The sequence below is a fragment of the Eublepharis macularius genome, chromosome 1 (genome assembly GCF_028583425.1).
Source record: "Eublepharis macularius isolate TG4126 chromosome 1, MPM_Emac_v1.0, whole genome shotgun sequence".
Taxonomy (NCBI): domain Eukaryota; kingdom Metazoa; phylum Chordata; class Lepidosauria; order Squamata; family Eublepharidae; genus Eublepharis; species Eublepharis macularius.
In genome coordinates, this window is record NC_072790.1 from 209,246,325 (window position 1) to 209,267,566 (window position 21,242).

General features: G+C 41.0%; 1 protein-coding gene across 1 annotated transcript in view; it reads right to left on the minus strand.

The window, feature by feature from the left end:
• NRXN1 (neurexin 1) overlaps positions 1-21,242 on the minus strand; it is a 1,172,093-nt gene that overhangs the window by 645,078 nt on the left and 505,773 nt on the right. The window contains exon 7 of the mRNA XM_054986029.1: positions 14,457-14,840. Within this exon, the coding sequence (XP_054842004.1) occupies positions 14,457-14,840 (384 nt within the window). The remainder of the gene's footprint in view (positions 1-14,456; positions 14,841-21,242) is intronic.

Here is a 21,242-nt window from a genome sequence, read left to right on the forward strand (position 1 = left end):
TTCCTAAATAGATGAGAAAGAAAGATTAAAAGAAATAGAAACACTGGTGGAGGTTATATTCTCCTCCACTTTCATAGCTGTGGAGCCCATCCTCTGTCCCAAGAAGTCTTCCTCTGCCAGAGAAGGCTCTTCCTCTGGAGGAAGGCTTCACAGGCAGCTGAATAGAGGTAGGATATAACCTTGTCTATTCTGCCATTTCTCCTTCCTCCCCTTTGCAAACTCTGAGGCCTTCTGAGGTCATAAGGTACAGTTGTACTTGGCTAGTGGGCTACATTTTCTTTTGCAGGTCCAAATTGGTACAGGCCTGAGACACAGTGGTGTTAGTGGTCAGATTTGCCCTCACAAGATTAGAAGGCTTATGATTATGGTTATGCCATAAGCCCCTTCTCTGAATGTGCTTCCAGCACTAAAACTACTGCCCAGACAGGCAGAAACATGGACGCCAGATACCGGCTGGGAGACAGAACATGCAAATGTGGGGAATGATAGGCGAGGCCAGATCACCCCCTCCCATGCCATGGAGGCACGCTAAGGATCCAGATAGAATAGGGCCTTCCCAGAGTTCCTGAATTAATCAACACAACACACCCTACCGATCTCCCCTTAACCATTTTCCTATTTTAAATGATTCAGGGAACTGATAGCCTTATCCAGTCACCTTGTGGGTCATCAATCATAATTGATAATTCTAGTTCTGCCCAGGAAAACCCAATCAAAGCTTCCTAGTTCATTGTCACACCCTAAAGACAGTTTGTTGGTTCATTGTCCCACCTCGGAGACAGTGCACCCATTCTTTTGTCTCACCCCAGAAAAAAAACTTCTCAATCCTTTTTCCTCCCCCAGGAACAAACACTCAAGTATTTGCTTTGGGGGCTGAAGATGCAATCTTGCCCCTAGGTAGGATCCCTGGTATAAATCAGACTACCCTTCTGCCATAAGCTGTGTGCATGCTTTGGATCCAACGTCCGCCCTCAAAACGCCGTTCGAATCCTTCTGCAGGTCGCTCAGTGCTCTCTCTCCTGGATGCCCTCTTCTGGATGGTAAATATCCCTCGATACCTTAAACGCTATCCAACTTTCACCACTGCCTTCTACTTAGCTCTGAATGTGTGATGTGTGTGTTTTATGTGCTGTTGATCTGTGTTATTTTCAATAAAAATTCCTTTTTTGGTTGAAACATCTGACTGGTCATTGAAAGACTTCTCTAGCTGGGACAATTCTTGTATACATTGGTGGAGATACCTCAGTCATCCCCTCTCTCTGCCTTCTCCTTGCTGCTAATTCCCCCCAACTCACAAGGAAACCTTCCCTTTGGGTAACAATGTGATATAGAAGGAAGAGTATGAGTGTTACCAGAGCTGGATTTATGTGGAAGCTAAGCAAGCTATAGAATGGCCCAGGCCATTCTGTAGCTTCTCAGATCTTGCAAGCTAAGTAGGGTTGCCCCTGGTTAGTATTTGGACCACCAAGGAGGCCGAGGGTCATTATGTAGAGGCAGGCAATTGCAAACCACCTCTGAACATTTATTACCTTAAAAACTCTATGGGGTCCTCATAAAACACCTGCGACTTGATGGCACTCTTTACCTCCAAGAAAGCTCTGGTAAACCCTTAGGTTACAAGGGGCTTCTAGATACAAACAAATTACTAAAAACAACTGACCCTCTTTTTTTGGCAATGCTATAGTGCATCTTAAACCTGACATAGCTCAAGGCCTCAGAATGTCTTAATCTTTCCCTGAGCATGGACTAAAGAATCTGGGATCCAGATTCCTGTTTGTGCACACCCTCTAACCAATACAGCACCATGCCAGTTCTCGCAGTAGTCTAATGATAGTCTGTAAGCATCTGAAGGACTGCTTAGTGATCTGGGGAAGTCAACCTGGTTTTGTTCCCAACAGATCTTCTCTGAGCAACCTGGTTTCCTTCTTTGATTGAGTGACGAGCTTACTGGATCGTGGGAACTCTGTCAACATGATTTACTTGGATTTCAGTAAAGCTTTTGATAAGGTTCCCCATGACATTCTAATGGGTAAACTGGGAGACTGCGGACTGGACTATAGGACAGTTCGGTGGATAGGGTACTGGATAGAGAATGGCACCCAAAGAATGGTGGTCAATGGCATTTCATCAGATTGGAGAGAGGTGTCCAGTGGGGTGCTGCAGGGCTGTTTTAAGCCAGTACTTTTCAATATTTTTATCAATGATCTGGATGAAGGGATAAATGGGCTATTCGTTAAATTTGCTGATGATACCAAATTGGGAGGAGTGGCAAACACCCAAGAAGATAGAGTTAAAATTCAACAAGACCTGAACACTCTGGAGAAGTGGGTGGTTGTGAACAGGATGCTATTCAACATAGGTAAGTGCACTGTATTACATCTGGGCCACAAAAATGTGAAGCACAAATACTGGATGGGGGATACACTTCTGGGTAGTAGTGTATGCAAAAGAGATCTTGGGGTAAGAGTGGACTGTAAACTAAATATGAGCAGTCAGTGTGATGCAGTGGCAAAAAAGGCAAACTCCGTCTTGGGTTGTATCAAAAGGGCCATTGCATCGAAATTGCAGGAGGTCATAGTCCCTCTCTATACTGCCTTGGTCAGGCCGCACCTGGAGTACTGTGTGCAGTTCTGGAGGCCTCTCTTCAAAAAGGATGTGGACAAAATTGAGAGTGTGCAGAAGAGAGCAACGAGAATGATCAGAGGTCTGGAGACTGAGCCCTACTAGGAAAGGCTGAGGGCCTTGGGAATGTTTAGTTTGGAGGAGATTGAATGGGGGACATGATTGCTCTTTAAATATTTGAAAGGCTGTCATTTGGAGGAGGGCAAGGAGCTGTTCAAGTTGCCAGCAGAGGATAGAACTTGAAGCAATGGGCTTACCTGGATTACAGTAAAGCTTTTGATACGGTTCCCCATGAAATTCTAATGGGTAAACTGGAAGACTGCGGACTGGACTATAGGACAGTTCGGTGGATAGGGAACTGGTTAGAGGACCACACCCAAAGAGTGGAGGTCAATGGCATTTCATCAGATTGGAGGGAAGTGTTCAGTGGGGTGCTGCAGGGCTTAAATTACATGCAGAAAGGTACTGGCTGGATATTAGGAAAAACTTTTTCACGGTCAGAGTAGTTCAAAGGTGAAATCAGCTGCCTGGGGAGGTGGTGAGCTCGCCTTCACTGGCAGTTTTCAATAAGAGGCTGGGTGAATATTTGTCAGGGATGCTGTAGGCTCATCCTGCATTGGGCAGGGGGTTGGACTAGAAGGTCTGTATGGCCCCTTCCAACTCTGTGATTCTGTAATTCTGTACAGTAGTGTTGAGCCACAATGCTGCAGGAGTACAATGTCCTGGACTGAGCATCAGTGGAGCAACGCCATACACTTGGCACACTGTTTTGCTGCCATAATCCTTGAACTCAGTCCTAAACACTTATTTGCTAGCGAAGCATTTCCTATGATTGGGTCTTCAATCTCTGGAACAGCAGTCATATTAGAAAATCTCCATCTCAAGCTCCCCTCCGCTTGTTCCGTATTCCAAAGAGACTGGTAAGCTAAATGCCAGTGGAGCAGAAGTTTATGCTCCAAACAACTGGAATAAATGTTTAATAATATGCTGCTCATTAAGCAGTCGCAGCCTCTAGGGCAGGGAATAATAGCTTTTGTATAATTTCTGCACTGGGAATGCAGCAGTGTGAAAGAAGAAAATGGGTTTATTAAAATACTACTGGGGGGCAAATGTGTGCATGTGTGTGTGTGGCGGGGCGGGGGGGTCATCATGACATTACAATTATGGGAAGGCTCCTATCAGATGTAGGGGCCCATTCAGTGGAACAACAACTGAAGAAACGAATGGACAAATGTATTAAATCCACACATGAAACTGCCTTATACTGAATCAGACCATTGGTCAGTCAAGGTCATTATTGCCTATGTTGACCAGTAGCAGCTCTCCAGGATCTCAGGTGGAGGTCTTTTTAAAGGATTTTTAAGGTGGAGGTCTGTTTCAGGTTGGCATTGCTGTTGGTCAGAAGTAGAACAAGATTTGGGTCCAGTAGCACCTTAGAGACCAACTAGATTTCCATGTTATGAGGTTTCAAGAGTCAAAGCTTCCTTCGTCAGACACATAGTGAAAAAAGGTAGGAGTCTTTAAAATCCAGGTAGAGGATGGGAGGGGAATTGCAAATTAGACATACCCCTCCCACCCTCTACCTGGGTTTTAAAGGCTCCTACTTTTTCCACTCCATGTGTTTGATGAAGGGAACTCTGATCTCGAAAGCTCACACCCCAGAAATCTAGTTGGTCTCTAAGGTGCTATTGGATTCAAATATTATTATTTTGCTTTACAGTGAGTACATTATCAGGATGTTGTATAACACATGCCTGGGATATATTTCAAATATAGGAGATAAGCACACTATATATAACAATGCATAAATTCCTGATTCAGTGAGATAATAAAATATAAATATAGAATATTTAAGCCAATCTTCACCTTGCTATATTTCAGCTGACCAATCTCCTAAATTCAATATATCTAAATTCAATCAAGATATATCTAAATATATCAAAATTCAACCCAGATACATCTAGATATAAATGAATTAATGAATGTATTTTTCTTTATTTATGTTACTTATAGTCTGCCTTTCTCAGACAATTTCAATAAACAATGTAATAGGTTATGTAATGCAAATTTGCAAAGATTTTAAAGCAGCAGAACTCCAACACAGAAATGAAGAACTGCTGAAACAGAGTAAGACAAACATACTAAACAACATAGAACTACGCAGTCTATGGTCCGTATCTCTTTACTGATACATCTCTTTGAGGCCACTTCCTTACAGTACAATTCTATCAGAGTAAGAAGCTCTCTTGAATGGTTCAGTTTTGCATTGTTAGTAGAAAGGCAGGAGAATGGGAGCTTTCCTGACTCTTCAGGAAGGCATTCTATAAGGTGGGTGCCATCACAGAGAATGCACATCTATGGACAGCTTTTGATTTTGCCCATGTGCAAGGTGGCACCTGCAAAAGGCCCTGTTCAGATGAGCGAAGCATCACAAGTATGCATCATGTGCGCTTGGATGGTAGGACTTGATTGACTGGGGTGCATTGAAGAATGAGGGTACATAATTGATACAGAAGATGGGAAACACACCATCACACCCAGATCTAGCAAGATTAAGCTCTTTTTCCATTAGTAGATATCAAAACAAATACATAAATTGTGTTCATTCTGTATAGGAGTGTAGTCTAAAACGTTAGTTGCTTAAAAATAGCAAGGGCCAATTTTCCGTAGTGAGGTCAAATTTAATTGCTTAAGTTTTAATTCCTTGAGGGGTTGTGTTGACCTTGCATGTATGAAAAAAGATATTAAATAGTGGTCTCTTGTAACAATATAGAAAAGGGTCCAGTAGCACTTTTAAGACTAACCAACTTTACTGTAGCATAAGCTTTCGAGAACCACTGTTCTCTTCATCAGATGCAACTCCTCTGGATCTTGTAACAATGAGCAGTTGCTTTCACTCATTGATAACCACAACAATACTTACATAGAACTTCAGCGCATCCAAAGTATTTCATATATGTTATCTCTGTAATCAAATCTATAAAGTAGTTCAGTGTTATTATTATCCCTCAACGTGGATGGGCGCTGAGAAATAGGAGCTTGACTGATGCCGCCTTGTGAGTGAGCAGAAGAAGAGGGATTCAAACTGGGATCTTTATGATACACAGCTGTGACCCTTAGTCAGTATGCTACACTAGCTCTGACTTCATTAGCTCATACTCATTTCAGTATCCCTAAAAGGAACATACTGGAGGTTTTTATTAATATGGAGATACAGTTAAATGTAATGAATTAATTAAAATACAATGAATCAGTTAAATGACAAGATGATTAATTAACAAAAAAATTCTATGAAATAGTTGCCAGCCCTGCTTAAAATAGATTTTGGAGCTTGCATTACCAGCAGAAATGGCAGATGCAAGACCTGCGAGAACCTCCGTCAACTCCTATATACTGTAACTTAAGGAATGCTGACACATACTCATCTTTGGGCCAAGGTTTCATAATTCCACATCCCGGCACCTCTGCCTTTTCCATATAATTTCTGTTGATACATTTTACCTTGCACATTGTTTTCTCTCTTTCTTTTGGTTACCCTATCAAAAATGCACACCTGCAAAAGGAACTGCCAAGAGGCAATCACGCACTGCAAGCCCCAATAAAAATCAGAGAGAAAAGCCAAATTATATTGCCACGACATCTGTCCTGCCATCTGCCAGAGCTCCCGTAAACAAATAAAACTCATCCAATGATTATCCTGATGTTTATACTTTAGTCATAAGCAGCCACAACTTACAGTGGTAGAATAAGCACAGAACACGGCAGCTTCTAAGACAATTAACTCTTTAATAACTCCAGTGCATCTAGGGGTCACAAAAGACTCCAAAGAGGAATACCTAATGTAAATAACAGACCTCAGTAACAACTGACCTCAAAAAAGGAGTACAAATACATACAACTTTCCACAACCAACCACTGCTACTTCACAAACCATGTGATATAGAGGGTCGATGGCTCTGGGATGTTCAGAACCTCCCCCTTGTAATTTGATGGCTTCAATTTGATGATTTGTGGTTTTGATTTTTAAGAAGATAAATCTGGGAAAAAATAAATAGAAGGAGGGCAGTAGTGGAAAAGGAAATTTTGGAGAGATTAAAATTTATAGTCTGATGTTTGCTAAAATAAGTGTTGTAGAGAAAAATGGAAAATGAAACATGTATTATTGTTTTCTTTTATTTCTAATTTCTGTCTTTCTTTTCTTTTTTGTATGCTTCTTTCACTATTTCTTTCTTTTATTTCTTTGCCCTTTTATTGGGCTTTTAACTCTATTAATAAATTTTTAAAAATCATATTAAAAATGAATGGGGGGATTTGTTTTTTAAAAAAAAACTCCTTGAGGAGGAGGTAACTAGAAGTAAAAGCGAACCACAGAACACTACTACTATATAGCAAATGGCAATCTTGTAAAAAGTCATAAAGTTGGTCAAAAGAATGAGCCCTATAGCAGCACTACACATCCACAACTACCTGCCTGCTCTACAACACTTGACCTTTTGGGAAAAGTTTGGATTGGTACCTTCTCCTAAAAGTCACAACTACTTTGCTTACTTTTATGAACAGCAATACTCCTTTAAACCCCCACAGAGGAATCAATTCATAATGTCAGAATCCCATGTAGTAATGGCCTCGTCCTTTGCTAAAAAAGCTCTCCCCTGATGCGATGCTGGATTACTAAGCAAGGGCAGTCCAGCAAACCAAAGCAGGCACTCTCTGAAAGATGTGGGTCCCAGGCCGTGAAGGGCTTCAAAGGTAAGTGCCAGCACCTTGAATGTGCCCTGGAAGCAACTGGGCAACCAATAGGGTTGTTAAGCATATAACAAGAGGTAGGCAGTGGCATTCTGCAGCAGCTGAAGCTTTCAAGTTGTCTTCAAGGGCAGTCCATGTAAATTACATACTAATCAATCCAGGGGTAAGTTTAAAAAGTGTGGATGCATCTGTTGCTTTAATAGAAAAGGTTGTGGACTGAGTAACAGTTGAGGTGGACAAAGTGTGATCCTGGAAACTGCTGCTGTCTCTCAAGGAACAATGTGGAGTCCAGGAGCACCTCTAGGTTTTTAAACTGGTCAGGGACATTAATCTAAAGTTAACCCTGGCCATACAAAGCATATACAAAGCAGCATGGTGAACACTTATTGAGTCACACAATAGGAGTTTGATGTTGCTGTAGCAATTAAATAATGTTGCCTAACAGTTATAATTCCATAATGTTTTAAATGAAAAGTACTCATATAAGGTATCAGAAATCTGTTAAACCCCACAGGAAATTAACATGGGAAATCCTTACAGGCCTCACACATAAAGTTCATATAATTGTGCCCCTGTTCTATAATGTTATACTAATGCCAAACACTAATCTTTTTTTTTTAAACCCTATGTATGAATTACAGTCCAAACTGCTTTTAAAAAAAAAAGTATAAGAAGGTTAAATAGTAGGAGTTCACTGGCTGTTTAACTTGCAAGGAAATTTCCCAGTGGGCAACTACCTTAGAGGGCCTCTGGTGGCCAAGCCCAGCAACCCTGCTAGCACCTCCCAGGTTACCCTTTTCTGGTAATCTGTATCAGCTCCCCAGTCGTCTCCTCCTGTACTGCTGACATTTTGTGGGATGTGGCAAAGAGTGAGCCAATGCCCTTTGTTGGTGCCAGGGAGTTGGGTGCCCCCTGAAGAGTTGGCTGGTAGCACTTCAGGAGCTGCACAGCATGGCTTGCTCCAGGGCCATTTTCACTTCCCAATCCAGGCCTGTTAAATAGGTGGTCAAAAGCACTGAAAAAAGCCATATCCATCCTTTTATTTATGTTTTACCAAATATTAGTAAATGGAAATGATGAATTTAAGTTACTATAATTAAATGATGCAAAATATAAAACACAGAAAGGTTTTTTTTAAGAGACGGATGTTCCCAGATTGAAAACAAATCTAGTTATAGGAAAATTCAAAAGCCCCTATAGAACTCGTTATTTTGACAAGAGAGAAAAAATCAATTAATATACATTCATCTATAGATTACTTTAGTCCAAAGACTACAGTAGCATAGCAACATCATTAAACCTGGAAAAAACAGACACACTAATGCAATAACTGTTGGCATTTTCATATCCTATTTATTTTAGTTGGAGAAATAATATGTTTTAAAATCTCTCTGGAATTATTTTGGGTTTATAATGTATATGAATGCTCCCCTAAGCAATGGAATGTCCTGACCTGGATAGTTGAGGCAAGCCCGATTTCATCTATATCAGAAGCTAAGTGAGGGTGAGCCTTGATAGTAATTGAACAGGAGACCTCCAAAGAAGACAGGGTTGCTATGCAGAGGCAGGCAATGGCAAGTCACCTCTGTTAGTTTCTTGCCTTGAAAACCTCAGCAGGGGTAGCCATAAGATGGCTACAACTTGACAGCACTTTCCAACATCGCCACCAAGAAACGAAATACATTAACTGGAAACAAATAATTAATCTTCAATAGCAGCATCTCAATTTTATCATGTTGATACGGATACTTAATAAGAATAGGCAACCACAAAAGATTTGGAAGAGAAATGCCATATTACGGTTTTTCACTGAAACTCACTATCTAGTTTCAACTGGGCTAAGAATCCACGAGACCCTTAATGGACAAGATGTAGGAAGAGTGACAATTGACCTGGGTTGGATGGGTGCCAGCAGTGAACAGTAGGGAGCAGATACCCAACAACTTCCAGAGCTTCAGAAAGTGAAGCAACCTCCCAGATCTCTCAGCTCGAGCTAGTGAGAGTTCTCCATGTCTAATGAGGATGAGATTTCCCCAAGCATGAAGTCAATGGAGAAATCCCAACTCATACAGTATTTCCATACCACAAATACCCTACCTCAAATTTTGTTAAGTCTTATAGGTGCTACTGGACTCTTGCTCTTTTCTAGTATTTCCATATGAAGACTAGGACTGAAGATAAAAAAGCTTGTGCTGATAAATCTGGCATAAAAGGAAATATCTATACCAGGGATACTCATCCAGTGAGTTGGAAACCATGTGTGAATTTTTTGATGACACGTGGATCTTTTGAGCAGCATATCCCAATGTAGCACCCACCTCATTTTATTTATTTATTTATTCATTTATTTTATTAGGCTTCTAGCCCACTCTTCCCGCAAGTGGGTTCAGAGCAGGTTACAAGTATAAATACATTTTACAATCACAATAAAACCACATCATAATTTCCATAAAATATAGTTTCCAAGACAGCGACTAATACAAGCCACCCCTGCCAATTGTGCTGGGGGAGGGGAGGGAACAGTCATTGTTGTCCACACTATGACTCATTTGAGGGGCCGGGATGACTATACAGTCCCCCCACCCCGACAAGAGACCAGTAAGGAGGCTCACCAGAAGAATGCAAGACCGGTCTCAACCATATGCTGGCAGAACATCTCTGTCTCACAGGCCCACCGAAAGGATAAAAGATCTTGGCAGGCCCGAGTATCTACAGACAGAGAGTTCCGCCAGGTTGGAGCCTGGACCAAGAAGGTCCTGGCTCTGGTTGAGGCCAGTCAAACCTCCCTGGGGCCAGGGACCACCAAGAAAGTGGCCCATTAAGGTTTATGGCACTTCCCACCTTGAAACAGCCATTGCTGGAGGGACTGGAGAACAGGTAAGCTCTGAGTCTCATACTAGGGATGGAAGTAATGGGCTTGGAAAATCATGTGGATACAGCCAAGGTTATAGTTATATACTGAATAGTTATATTATTATTGTAGGTGTGTGTTTCATGGGATAGCACACAGGGCATATGATAGGCATGTAATTGTGAATGTGGCTCTCTGCAAACCACAAAGTACCACTAATCTATACCTTATTATTTCTGGAAAATCCATACATCCCTATGGTGCTGTCTGTATGCAAAGGAGACAGCCGTTAGGTTAAACTTTTGCTTTTACTTCAACTTTTGAATGAATAATAACAGAAGAATTACCTTGTGGGAATTCATCCTCCTTCAGAAAGTGGTTGGCCAACTTGGATCTCTCTTGTTCCACCCAGCCAATGGTTATTGGCCATGACAGCTAAATGGAACCTTTGTGTTCTGATATGATATATCTCTGAATAGGTACAACCAAGACAGAAGGGCTGTTGCCTTCTTGCTCTTTCTAGATATTTTGAATTAGCCACCATAGGAAACAAAATGTCTAAATTGGATGGGGCTTTGGTTCAATCTATCAGGGCTGTTATGTTCTTATTTACTTAGAAATGGGAATGCTTGCCTGTGTCAACTGTAGATCCCTTTAATTGCTTGAGAAGTAATTATACATCCCAGTTTTTACAGGATTCTCACATTTGTCATTCATAGCAACACAATTCCCCCCTTTTTGTAAAGCTGCTTTAGTTACTGAGGTGAGCACATCCCCCCTTAATTGCTTGCAACAATTTTAAATGATATTGTGTCTATTGGTAAAACAGCAACCACACGTAGATAGTAGCAATCATAACTTTGTGTGGTATGAAAGCTCTGCTGTGCTTTTGGAATCCCAAAAGCTGTAATCATATTAACACGAGGCCATTTGGGATGTGAATATTACTGGAAGGAAGAGAAATCCTTTGCAAGCTGTTTCCCTTAGATACAGAGACCTCAGGGTAGTGTACAGTATGCCATAAGCTGAAAACACACACACACAGATTTCAGCAGGACAAACAGCCAGATAACATTGTGAGAGCATCATTTTACCAACAGTCCCAGCAGATCATGGTCTATGTTCCAGAAAATTAAATTTGGGTAAATGCTCAAACCAAGCTCAGTGACAACAGACAAATGACGAGATCCAAGAAAAAATTCCACAGTCTGTCAAAAATCCTTATGATAAATACTTATGATGAAGTTTGCTTTGAAAAATCCAGGAACTGGGAAATGGCAGGTTTTTCATATTTGTTGTTTGTCTCTCCGATGACTATGATATACGAAAAAAAAATCTTTATTTTATTTTTAAAGCTGTAGATTTCTCTTGATTTATGTTTTAGAAAAAGATGCTTCCCATATGTAATAGCAGGATTTTGCCACAGGGTGGTACACCATGCATATTTAACCAAAGACTTCTGTAATTCATCTGACAGTCTAGCATGCCCCTTCTGCCAGCCGCAGTCCACCAGTAACAGAACAATCTGGAGACATGAAAACAACTGGATTTCTGCCAAAGGCTTGCATCTTTTAAAATGCAAAATCAGGAATCTCTACATTATGTTATACTCTTAACTCTGTATGTCTCTCTTCCAGTATCCCAGTTGCAGCCCTTTACTCTGTTCACTTGAACCCAAAAGTTCTGTAAATAAGAAATCAATACAGGAGAAAATGCGTTCTCTTCCAAAAGAAGATACAAGAAGATGTAGGGAGGGGGAGCAACTTAATTCTTTTTCTCGTGGCATGGAAAAATCATTGAGCTAATATCAGCTGTATTTGTGGCAAGTTTAATTTTCATGCTTTGTTTCTGAACAAAAATGTGTCCCTTAGGAAAGTCAGGGTTTCTTGTGTGAAGCTTTGGACATAAATAAATATTTTATTTTGCAAAAGTTTTAAAGGAAGGCATTTGCAAAAACAAAATCTTTAGACGTCTGAGCTTGATTTTATAAATAGGATCTATCTCCTGGCTTTTACATATCGTCAGTTTCTGTAAAAATGCCCAAGTTTACATTTTTATTGTAAATTACTGAGTATTTAGAGAACTAAATAATATTTTAGTAAATATAATTAAATGTGGTCCTTTTTACAAACAAGTGTGAACCTTCCCTTAGAATAATAGAAACGGTTAGCATTAAAAGGGGGCATACATGGTGCTGATGTGCACTGGCAATGTGTAATCGTTAAAATCTGGAATGGTGATGTTTTGGTTTTATTTGTATTATTTTGATTGTGAATTTAAGGGCAGGTTCACATGCCATTTAGCCAATCTGTTAATCAGAAAATAAATTACTACAAAATATTGTTGCCATTTTCCTCCATTGGAGTATTACCCAAATGCAATAAATATAATGCTAACATTATTTAATTATAAATAAGCCAATTAGCCTTACTAAAATAGAATTTTCATGATCTCTATCCATTCAAGGAGCCAAGTGTATTTTAAACACCTTTCCTATATGCTTACATAAAGTTGTCAAATGTTAAGTATGATTTTTGAGCTCTTCTTCATAGCTAAAATGGATATTCAGTAATATTTTGAAGTTATGTTGTTCATTAATATAAGCACCAAGTCCCTTATAGCCTAGAGTTCTTTCTAAGCTGTCATTGTGCAGTGATGGATCATAGAGGTCTGCCACCATTGCTTCTCATAGACTCATGAGATTCAAAGATCATTCTGGCATTGTTATAAATAAATGGAAACTAGAGTTGAACCCACGTGGCAACTGCATCCCCCCCAACAACTTTTACTAGTCATGCCCTCTTTCAGGCTTGTCAGATGTTCCTCAACCCATTCATGGATCCCTGATCCCTGCAATGGTCTCCCTGAAGAGGTCAGATCATGGTCCTTATCCCTGCAGACTTTTAGGAAGTCCTACAAACCTATAATTTAGAAGGGCTTTTGATGGAGTATAATACGAGAAGAATGGGCTTGAACTTTGGGCCTTCTTTGGAGTTACCTTTTGCTGGTTCCTTAAGTGTTTTGTTTACTTTTAATCTTTTTTTTAAATGCGTGATTATTTTTCTTATGGTTGTTGATATATGTTTTGTAAGCCACCCTGAGCCCCGTGATAAGGAAAGATGAGGCTAGAATAAGTTGGTTAAGGAAGGAATAAATAAAAATGGAAGGAGCGATGGTTTACAGAAACAAACAAAGACTCCCAAACTCATTGAGATGGGGCTGGGGTTTCGAAGAACACTGTAGTCCTCTCAAAATCCCTCCTTTTCACATCAAAATGTGTCCCTGTGAAATTTTCACTCAGCGCTAGTGGAAACCAATTATGTGCGAGTTAGGTGAAAAGCTAACATAGTAAGCTAGTATTAAGGAGTGACAGCTAGAATAAAAAAAAACAGAAAATATGTTTTCTAAAAACATAGAAAATATAAGGAAGTCCCTGGTTCACATCTCATAATAACCACAAACTCCCCATGAATCTGCTTTCAAAAATGTGCACACATAGATTTGTAAAGAGTTTCTCATACAATAAATAGTTGGGATTATCTGCCATTTCTTTTCAGCTGTGCACTCAGTCACAAATCCAGATGTATTACTAAGTAATGTGCAGACTGACTAGACAGGCAAGCTACTATGTCTCTATGTTCACCCCATGCTCCTCCCTGACTGTAATATGGAAAATAAAGATTTCTTTTTGTTACTACAATAAAGATTTCTTTATTGTTACTACAATAACCTAACCTAGGAAGTTTACTGTACCATTATTTATCAAGAGCATCTCTGTACATGTTCTGTCCTGTGGCTATGCATAGCTATATTCATTAACAGACTTCTTTGTCTATTGGAGTCCCAGTGTGCATGTAAAGAGAGTGATGAGATAGAGTCAAGAGGCAGTAGAAAGAAAAGGATTGGATCCTTTCTGCTAAGTGAGAAATCTTCCACTTCTGGTATACTAGAAGAAAGATCTTTTCTGGTAATGGAAGAAGTTCTTCAGTGGAAGATTCACCACTTAACAAAAGGAAACCATTGGAATTTCATGCTCTGCAGCCCATTCCCTGCTATAGCTTGTACCTACAGACAGAGTATTTTTATACAAGGAACCTTTAAAAATGTTACCCGTCACCTACTGGCTAAAGCGGCACACCCACATTCTACCACCGCAGGGTGTTTCATTCTATTGAATGGTTTTAGATCACATAGATTTTCTGATTAAGACAAAATGTGTAAACAAAATAATACCTACCTCTCTCACATGACCTGCCCAGATAGCCTGTGCCAGAACAATCACAGACGTATCTGTTCCAGCCATCCCTACACACGCCATTGTTTTTACAAGGGTTGCTCAAACATGGCTTTGCTGTCTCCCTTGAACATGAAGGCTTCACTCCAGAAGTGCTCTGGATCTCTGCCATTTGCCGAATGTCTTTGCTTTGACCATCAATAAACAGGTCCCGAATGCAGCCCACATAGCCGTAATTGAGTAGTGCTGTCCAGACCTCTGTTGGAAAGACCAATCCTGCTTTGTTTTCTGGCAAACCTCCAAGATACAAGTCATCATCTAGGTCCAAGATCTCACTTTCTCCAGGTGCAGTATAAGGGGTACGCATTGTGTTGACAGAAATAGTACCTGTTTGGGAACAAAAAAACATGAATGTCTGCATTTGATATTGGCTTTAAAAGAGGATAAGACAAAATAATGGAGTATAGGTCTATGAACCAATATAGATCAAAATCAAATCAGATGGAAGCTCCATGCTTGGTGGTTGTTGAGGATTTTCCAGGCTGTATAGCCGTGGTCTTGGCATTGTAGTTCCTGACGTTTCGCCAGCAGTTGTGACTGGCATCTTCAGAGGTGTAGCATCAAAAGACAGAGATCTGTGACACTGAGAGATCTATGTCTTTTGGTGCTACACCTCTGAAGATGCCAGTCACAGCTGCTGGCGAAATGTCAGGAACTACAATGCCAAGACCACGGCTATACAGCCTGGAAAATCCACAACAACCATCGTTCTGTGAAAGCCTTCGACAATACTACATGCTTGGAGTTGTTGGGACTGGGAAAGACGGGTTCTAGTCTTATGCCACTTGTGCACTTCTGCTTGTGCATTTGATAGGCCACTGTGAGAAACACTGATGAACTAGATGTGCCTACCCTTTTTATATTGCTGACATTCTGCCATTGATAACTGTATTCTTTGTACAGTGATGGTACTCCCACTGTCTATAAAACACCTTCCCATAACACATCGTGTACCTGCTCAGGGTGCACTATGGTCAATATTGTATGGCTGAATTATAGGGGCTGCTGGACGGGCAGTCTTCCCTTGTTCTGGGGTCTCATTGAAATTGTCTTTTGGCTACTTTCAACTTTATGGTTCTATTTAAAAATCTGTAGCCCTCCCATCCTGAAGATTCAAGCCAAGCAACAATAGATTAAAACCAAATCACCTGAATGTAAGACTCATCCCCCTCCCTTGCTACAGATTTTGGTTAGAATGTAACCTTAGCATTTATTTCATATATAATACAGGGGAAACACTCTGATGACCTTTCCTCAAATTTCAAAGAACGTTGAGGACCGAAATGAAAGAGAAAAGAGGAATGTGATTCACCCTGCAGCTGCTTGCAGCTCAAGCAGGGAGTCACCCTTTGCAGCCCTGCCAGAGGAAAGGAGGCAGGCTCCCTTCCTTCCCGGGCATCTGGGGCTTTGCCCGGGGGGGCGGAGCCAGGAGCCATTTTCTGATGGCTCCACTCTCCCCCGGCCACAGTTGAAGACGCGCTCAGCCCACCCACCTCTCCCTGTTGTTAGTGCAGGACTAGCTGGCTGCTGTTACAGAGCCAGGTAGGAATTTTTTGCCCCTTCTTCCCTGATTGGCTTTGGGAATGGGTTTTTTTCGCCTACCTTGCACTAATGGCAGTGTTGAGGAGTTTGTGAGGTGGTGCTGTGGTTGGTCACCAGCAGGAGATTTTGGGAATAGGGTGCGGGATGGTGAGCACCCAGTGGCGCTTCCCCAAGGGTGGGGAATAGGGTCTGCCATTTAGTGCGGTATGCTTGTTGACGGCTACCGTAGCACTGGCAGAAGCCTGCGGGGATCCCCAAACACAAGGCCTCTCCTCATGCTGTACAGCTGTGGTGTTAGGTGCTTGATGGGGGGATCCATTGCCTGGCTGGCCGGGTTGTAGCCATTCATGGGATGGCCTACACTCGGGGCTTTGGGGCTCACCCAGACAGGTCAAGGCGGAGGTCCGGAGTTGACCCCAGGGCTTGACCTGTACCGCTTAGTTGGCCCTGGCCTTGTTTAGTTATGGTCATTTTAATAAACGGCCCTTTAATCCAAGCCTGTGTCTGCCTCTTCATTCCGGTTGGGGTTGCAATGGTTTTCCCCAGTTCCCCAAGGCTTGTGGAGACGACTGAGAAATGGTTGTTTGTTTTTTAAAAGTAATGTGTGCGCACAATTCTGCCATAAGAATTCTGGGGAAAGTATAGCCATGTCTTGCACAGTAATAGAAGCTATTTCAAAAACAAGCTCTTTGTGTGCTAAAATACAGTTTTATATGTTAGGTCTAACATTTTAAGATCTAATTTTGAAGACTTTTCTACTTTAATGTTTGTTTCTGCATTGCAAAAGTGCATAATGTCGACAACCCAGTGTTACATAGCTCAGATCTAAAGATCTGGAAGCAGCCATTCCAAATCTTATAGTTTACATGAAAGCAAATGTTGTGTAGTGGCTAGAGCAGGGTTCCCCAACATGATGGCCACGGGTGCCCTCTCCAGGCACCTGACATTTGCTTCAGCACAGGGTCATTGTGAAGGCAGAACCAGTGACAGGCTGCCTCCTACAAAGAGCCAGCCTGGTGTAGCAGCCCTTGAGCCAGTCATACACTTTCAGCCTAACCTACCTCACAGGGTTCTTAGGAGGATAAAATGGAGGAGAGAACAACATATGCCATTCTGGGTCCACACTGGAGAATACAGCGGAATATAAATGAAGTTAAATAAACAAACCAACAAATAAACAAAGAGGCTTTTCCCTTGGATCCTTTCAACCCCTCTTTGTAAGGCTTCAGGATCCTGTAAATGGGACCCTGTTGATCATTGTAAAATAATGGGGGCTAGGGAGCAGTGGAACACTCCTTCTTCCCCATTCTTCTCTCTGCGTGTTTTATCTTCCCTTTCCCTAATGGGTCAGTGGTTTTTGTTAACATATTATCCCCCCTTTGTGTGGCTTCTCTGTGTGTTTATGTTTCCCATTCCCCTTCTCTTGTATGTGTATATGAACTCAGCTCCCACTTCTGTGGCAGCCATTTTGTAGTGACGCCAGCCATCCTGCCTCATAATTCCAAAGGTGTCTGCAGGTTCTAAAAGGCTGAAGACCCTGGCTAGTGTGTGGGATGAGGACTTCAGAGATCCAGAGTATGAATCTCATTGGATGGCCATGGGCTAATTGTTTGCTCTTAGCCTAACCTACTTCACAGTAGCTCTGTAAACATGAACATTTGTTTATAAGTAACAGCCAACAATGTGAAGATCAAAATGGAACAGAGGAGAGCAATGTAAGCTGCTTTGGGACCCCATTAGAAATAAAGGCCAGGTATAAGTGAAACAAATAAATAAAGAAGCAATCACTTTAACTATAAAGTTAGGGACCAGAACGTAGTTTAAATTATCAGCCATACACCTGTTGAATATGTGAACAAATAAAAATAATTGCCAAACAAGAGTATGAAGATAATTCCTGCGTACAACGAGCATGCATTGTATTCATGTTCCATTGTAATGCTTTATAGGGTAGTGTGGTGGTAAGGATAAATTAAAGAGGAGCGAACCTATGTCAGTTTGTTGGCTGGTATCACTCTTTTTGGACCTATGAAATGAGCTATTTTCTATGCATCATCTTCCATAACTGAGTAGTATGATTAAAAATTACTCAGATGAGAAAGCCTTGTAGGGTTGTTTTTCTCTAGAAAGCAATAGGACCAATCCATTAAAAAATCTTCAGTTATTTAATACTGCAATGAATAAGTACAACAACTCCTAGATGGCATAAAAGAAGAAGGGGGGTAAAAAAAAAAGCACTGCACAACATTGGTTTGAAATGGATATCTGGAAAGTGCTGCTCCGAGCAAGTGTGTGATTACTCTAAACCTCTAATTATATACTCTGGAGACAGCCGTGTGCCTTTTCCTCCCCCTGTAATTTCTAGTGCTTAAACTGGAACTCTGACTTTAATTCAAAATCTCAATGACTCCTTAGCCCTTAAATGCCGGCTTAGCTGTGAAAAACTGCTGATACAATCTGGTTTACACCGCCAAGCACAACTGGAGTTTGACAAGTATAATAAGTTCCTTCTCCGATTCTGATGTGTAATGACGATTTCCAAATGCGTGAATGGCAGTTGGGTGTAGGAAACCTTTGTGAGATAACTTCTTGACTACGTTGAAGAGAGTTAGCACATACTCAAATGGCAGTAAAGCCTCACACTGCAGTTATTAATCCAGACTGTGCATGTTGCAAAGCCCACAGAGGGCAAAGACTTTTGCTTTTTTTTGGTGGGGTTTCCCTCCCCCCCCCCCCGTTTTGCTTTAAATGCAAAGTTGGCAGTACTGTAACAGCAGAACAGCCAAACATCTCCCATAGGTACGTGCTAATGAGCCTCTTCAATCATATTCATTATCCCAGCAATTTAGTTCTCCTAAGTCTGCTTACTAAAACCAAGACATTCACACTCACATGTTTTTCTAAATCTTGTCTCATCAGTTGTACTCTTTAAAAAAAAGTGTGTGTAAGAGAATGAACGAGCAGCTGGCACACCCACCTTTATATCATTGTTAGATATATAATAGACTCTTTAGTCTATTAAGCTCTGGTGCAAAATTCTCTGAACTGCTTATTTGCAAACGAGGAATTCTTTCTGACGCTTTGAATATAGGCCAAATTAGCTCCACAGCAGAAAATACATACCAGGCATCTATTTACATTTGTTCCTTGAGAAACACTGCCACAGTGATTCAGTGTTCACTATGTGTGAACCTTGTTCCAACACTACAAATTTTTTAGCCTACACAAAAGGTAACTATCCAGTAAAACCAGCCAGATCAAGGTTCCCAAGTGGGTAATTTCTTTCAAAAATGTGGAGAATGCATCTATCAATGGCTATTACCCATTAGAGAAGAAAAAATGTCACCCTTCCCATTTCCTTCCCATTTCTTTCTGCACTTCTACTTTTCTTGGATTCCAGTTTAACTAGAGTTCTGTTCAAAAGTTTGAATAAACACTCATGCAATCTGTGTAAAATGTACACTGGATAAATTTGGCATTTGTGTCACGTGTTCAGCTATACATGAGCTGAACGTAACATGAGAATTATGCAACACATGTATTAAAAAGATTGTTACATTCAGCACATGTATAGCTGAACACGTGACACAAATGCCAAATTTATGCAGGTATAGTTCTGTGGTTTCCGGTACAGTAGCACCTTAAAGAACAAGAAGAGTTTCCAGGGTATAAGCTTTTGAGAGTGAAGCTCCCTTCATCAGATATACCTGAAACTGGCTTCCAGTGCAAAGTGAACATGTGTTTTATTACAAACAGATGTACACATGTACATGAAGGGTGCACATGTGCTTAATGTAACATGTGTACAGGGCTGAGGAGAATTTCTGAAATAAATTCCAGAATTGGACATGTGCAGCATACTTCAGATTTTCAGTTCCTGTTGTTCATTTGCATCTTTCTCCTTATCTATATTATCATGGAAGCACTGTAATATATATATATATATACGACAGCCACATCAACGTTCTTTTTATGTGGTGCCTTATCCCTGTACACAAGTGCATCAGTAAAACAAGACATCCAAAGATTCTTGATGCAATCATTTATACAATCACATTGACACTGTTTCATTATTTATTTGTTTACTTATATTTATAGTCAATGCACATGAGGATATTAGTAATGTAGAGAAGGCAAAATATACGAGGGCTGCAAAATTGTGTGTGTAACAAAGCTTGGGGAAAATATAGAATTAGCAAACAAAATATTAGAGGATTGCCAATACAGTGATTTTAGTTTGGAAAAAAGACATGATCATTCCAAATTCTAGGGGAGAACCATGTTAGATTCTGCAGTCAAAATAACAGAGAATGTTGTGGCGTCCTAGAGACTGATCATGTGGCATAACCTTTAGTAAATGAGAGCCCATGTTGTCATATTTATTTAGTACATTCTTATCCTGCCCTTCCTCCAAGGAGCTCAGGGAGCAGGATTGCAAACCTCCAAATTAGGCTTGAAGATTTCCTGGGATTATAGTTGATCTCCAGAGGTCAATTCCCCTGGAGAAAATGGCTTCTTTGGAGGGTGGATTCTATAGATTTATACTCTGCCAAAGTCCCTTCCTTCCCCTAACCCTGCCCTCCCTAGGCTCCACCCCTAAATCTCCAGGGATTTCCCAATCCTATGGGAGGCACACATGGTTTCCCTGCCTCCGTTTTATCCTCATAACAACCCTGTGAAGTAGTTTAATCAGCCAGCAAGTGAGTGGCCCACGCCACGGGTCACCCAGTTAGCTTCAAGGCAGAGCGGGGGTGATATCCCAGTTCTCCCAGAGCCTATTCTGAAACTCTTAACAGTATCACCAACCTTTTCTTTAATGATGGCTAAATATATCTTAATATATAGGGCTATTTCTCCTGCAATTATAACTGATCGCCAGACTACAGGGATCAGTTCCCCTGGAGGAAATGGCAGCTTCCAGGGGGCAGATTGCATGGCTTCCCATCTCTGCCATATTATCAAGCCTCACATGTCTTTTCTGCACTGGAAACCACTGAACTCTCCATATTCCTATAATTTTTCATACTCAATAATATTGCCCCACAGCTTGTGCCAGAGCCAGTTGAGCCCCTCCCTAATGCTCATTTGAGGAACCTAAGATCGATGCTCTCTCACCTGCATCTAATAGATCAATTATGGCAGAATGAAAGGAAATCATGCTGAAAGCAATACACAGTGCCATCCTAA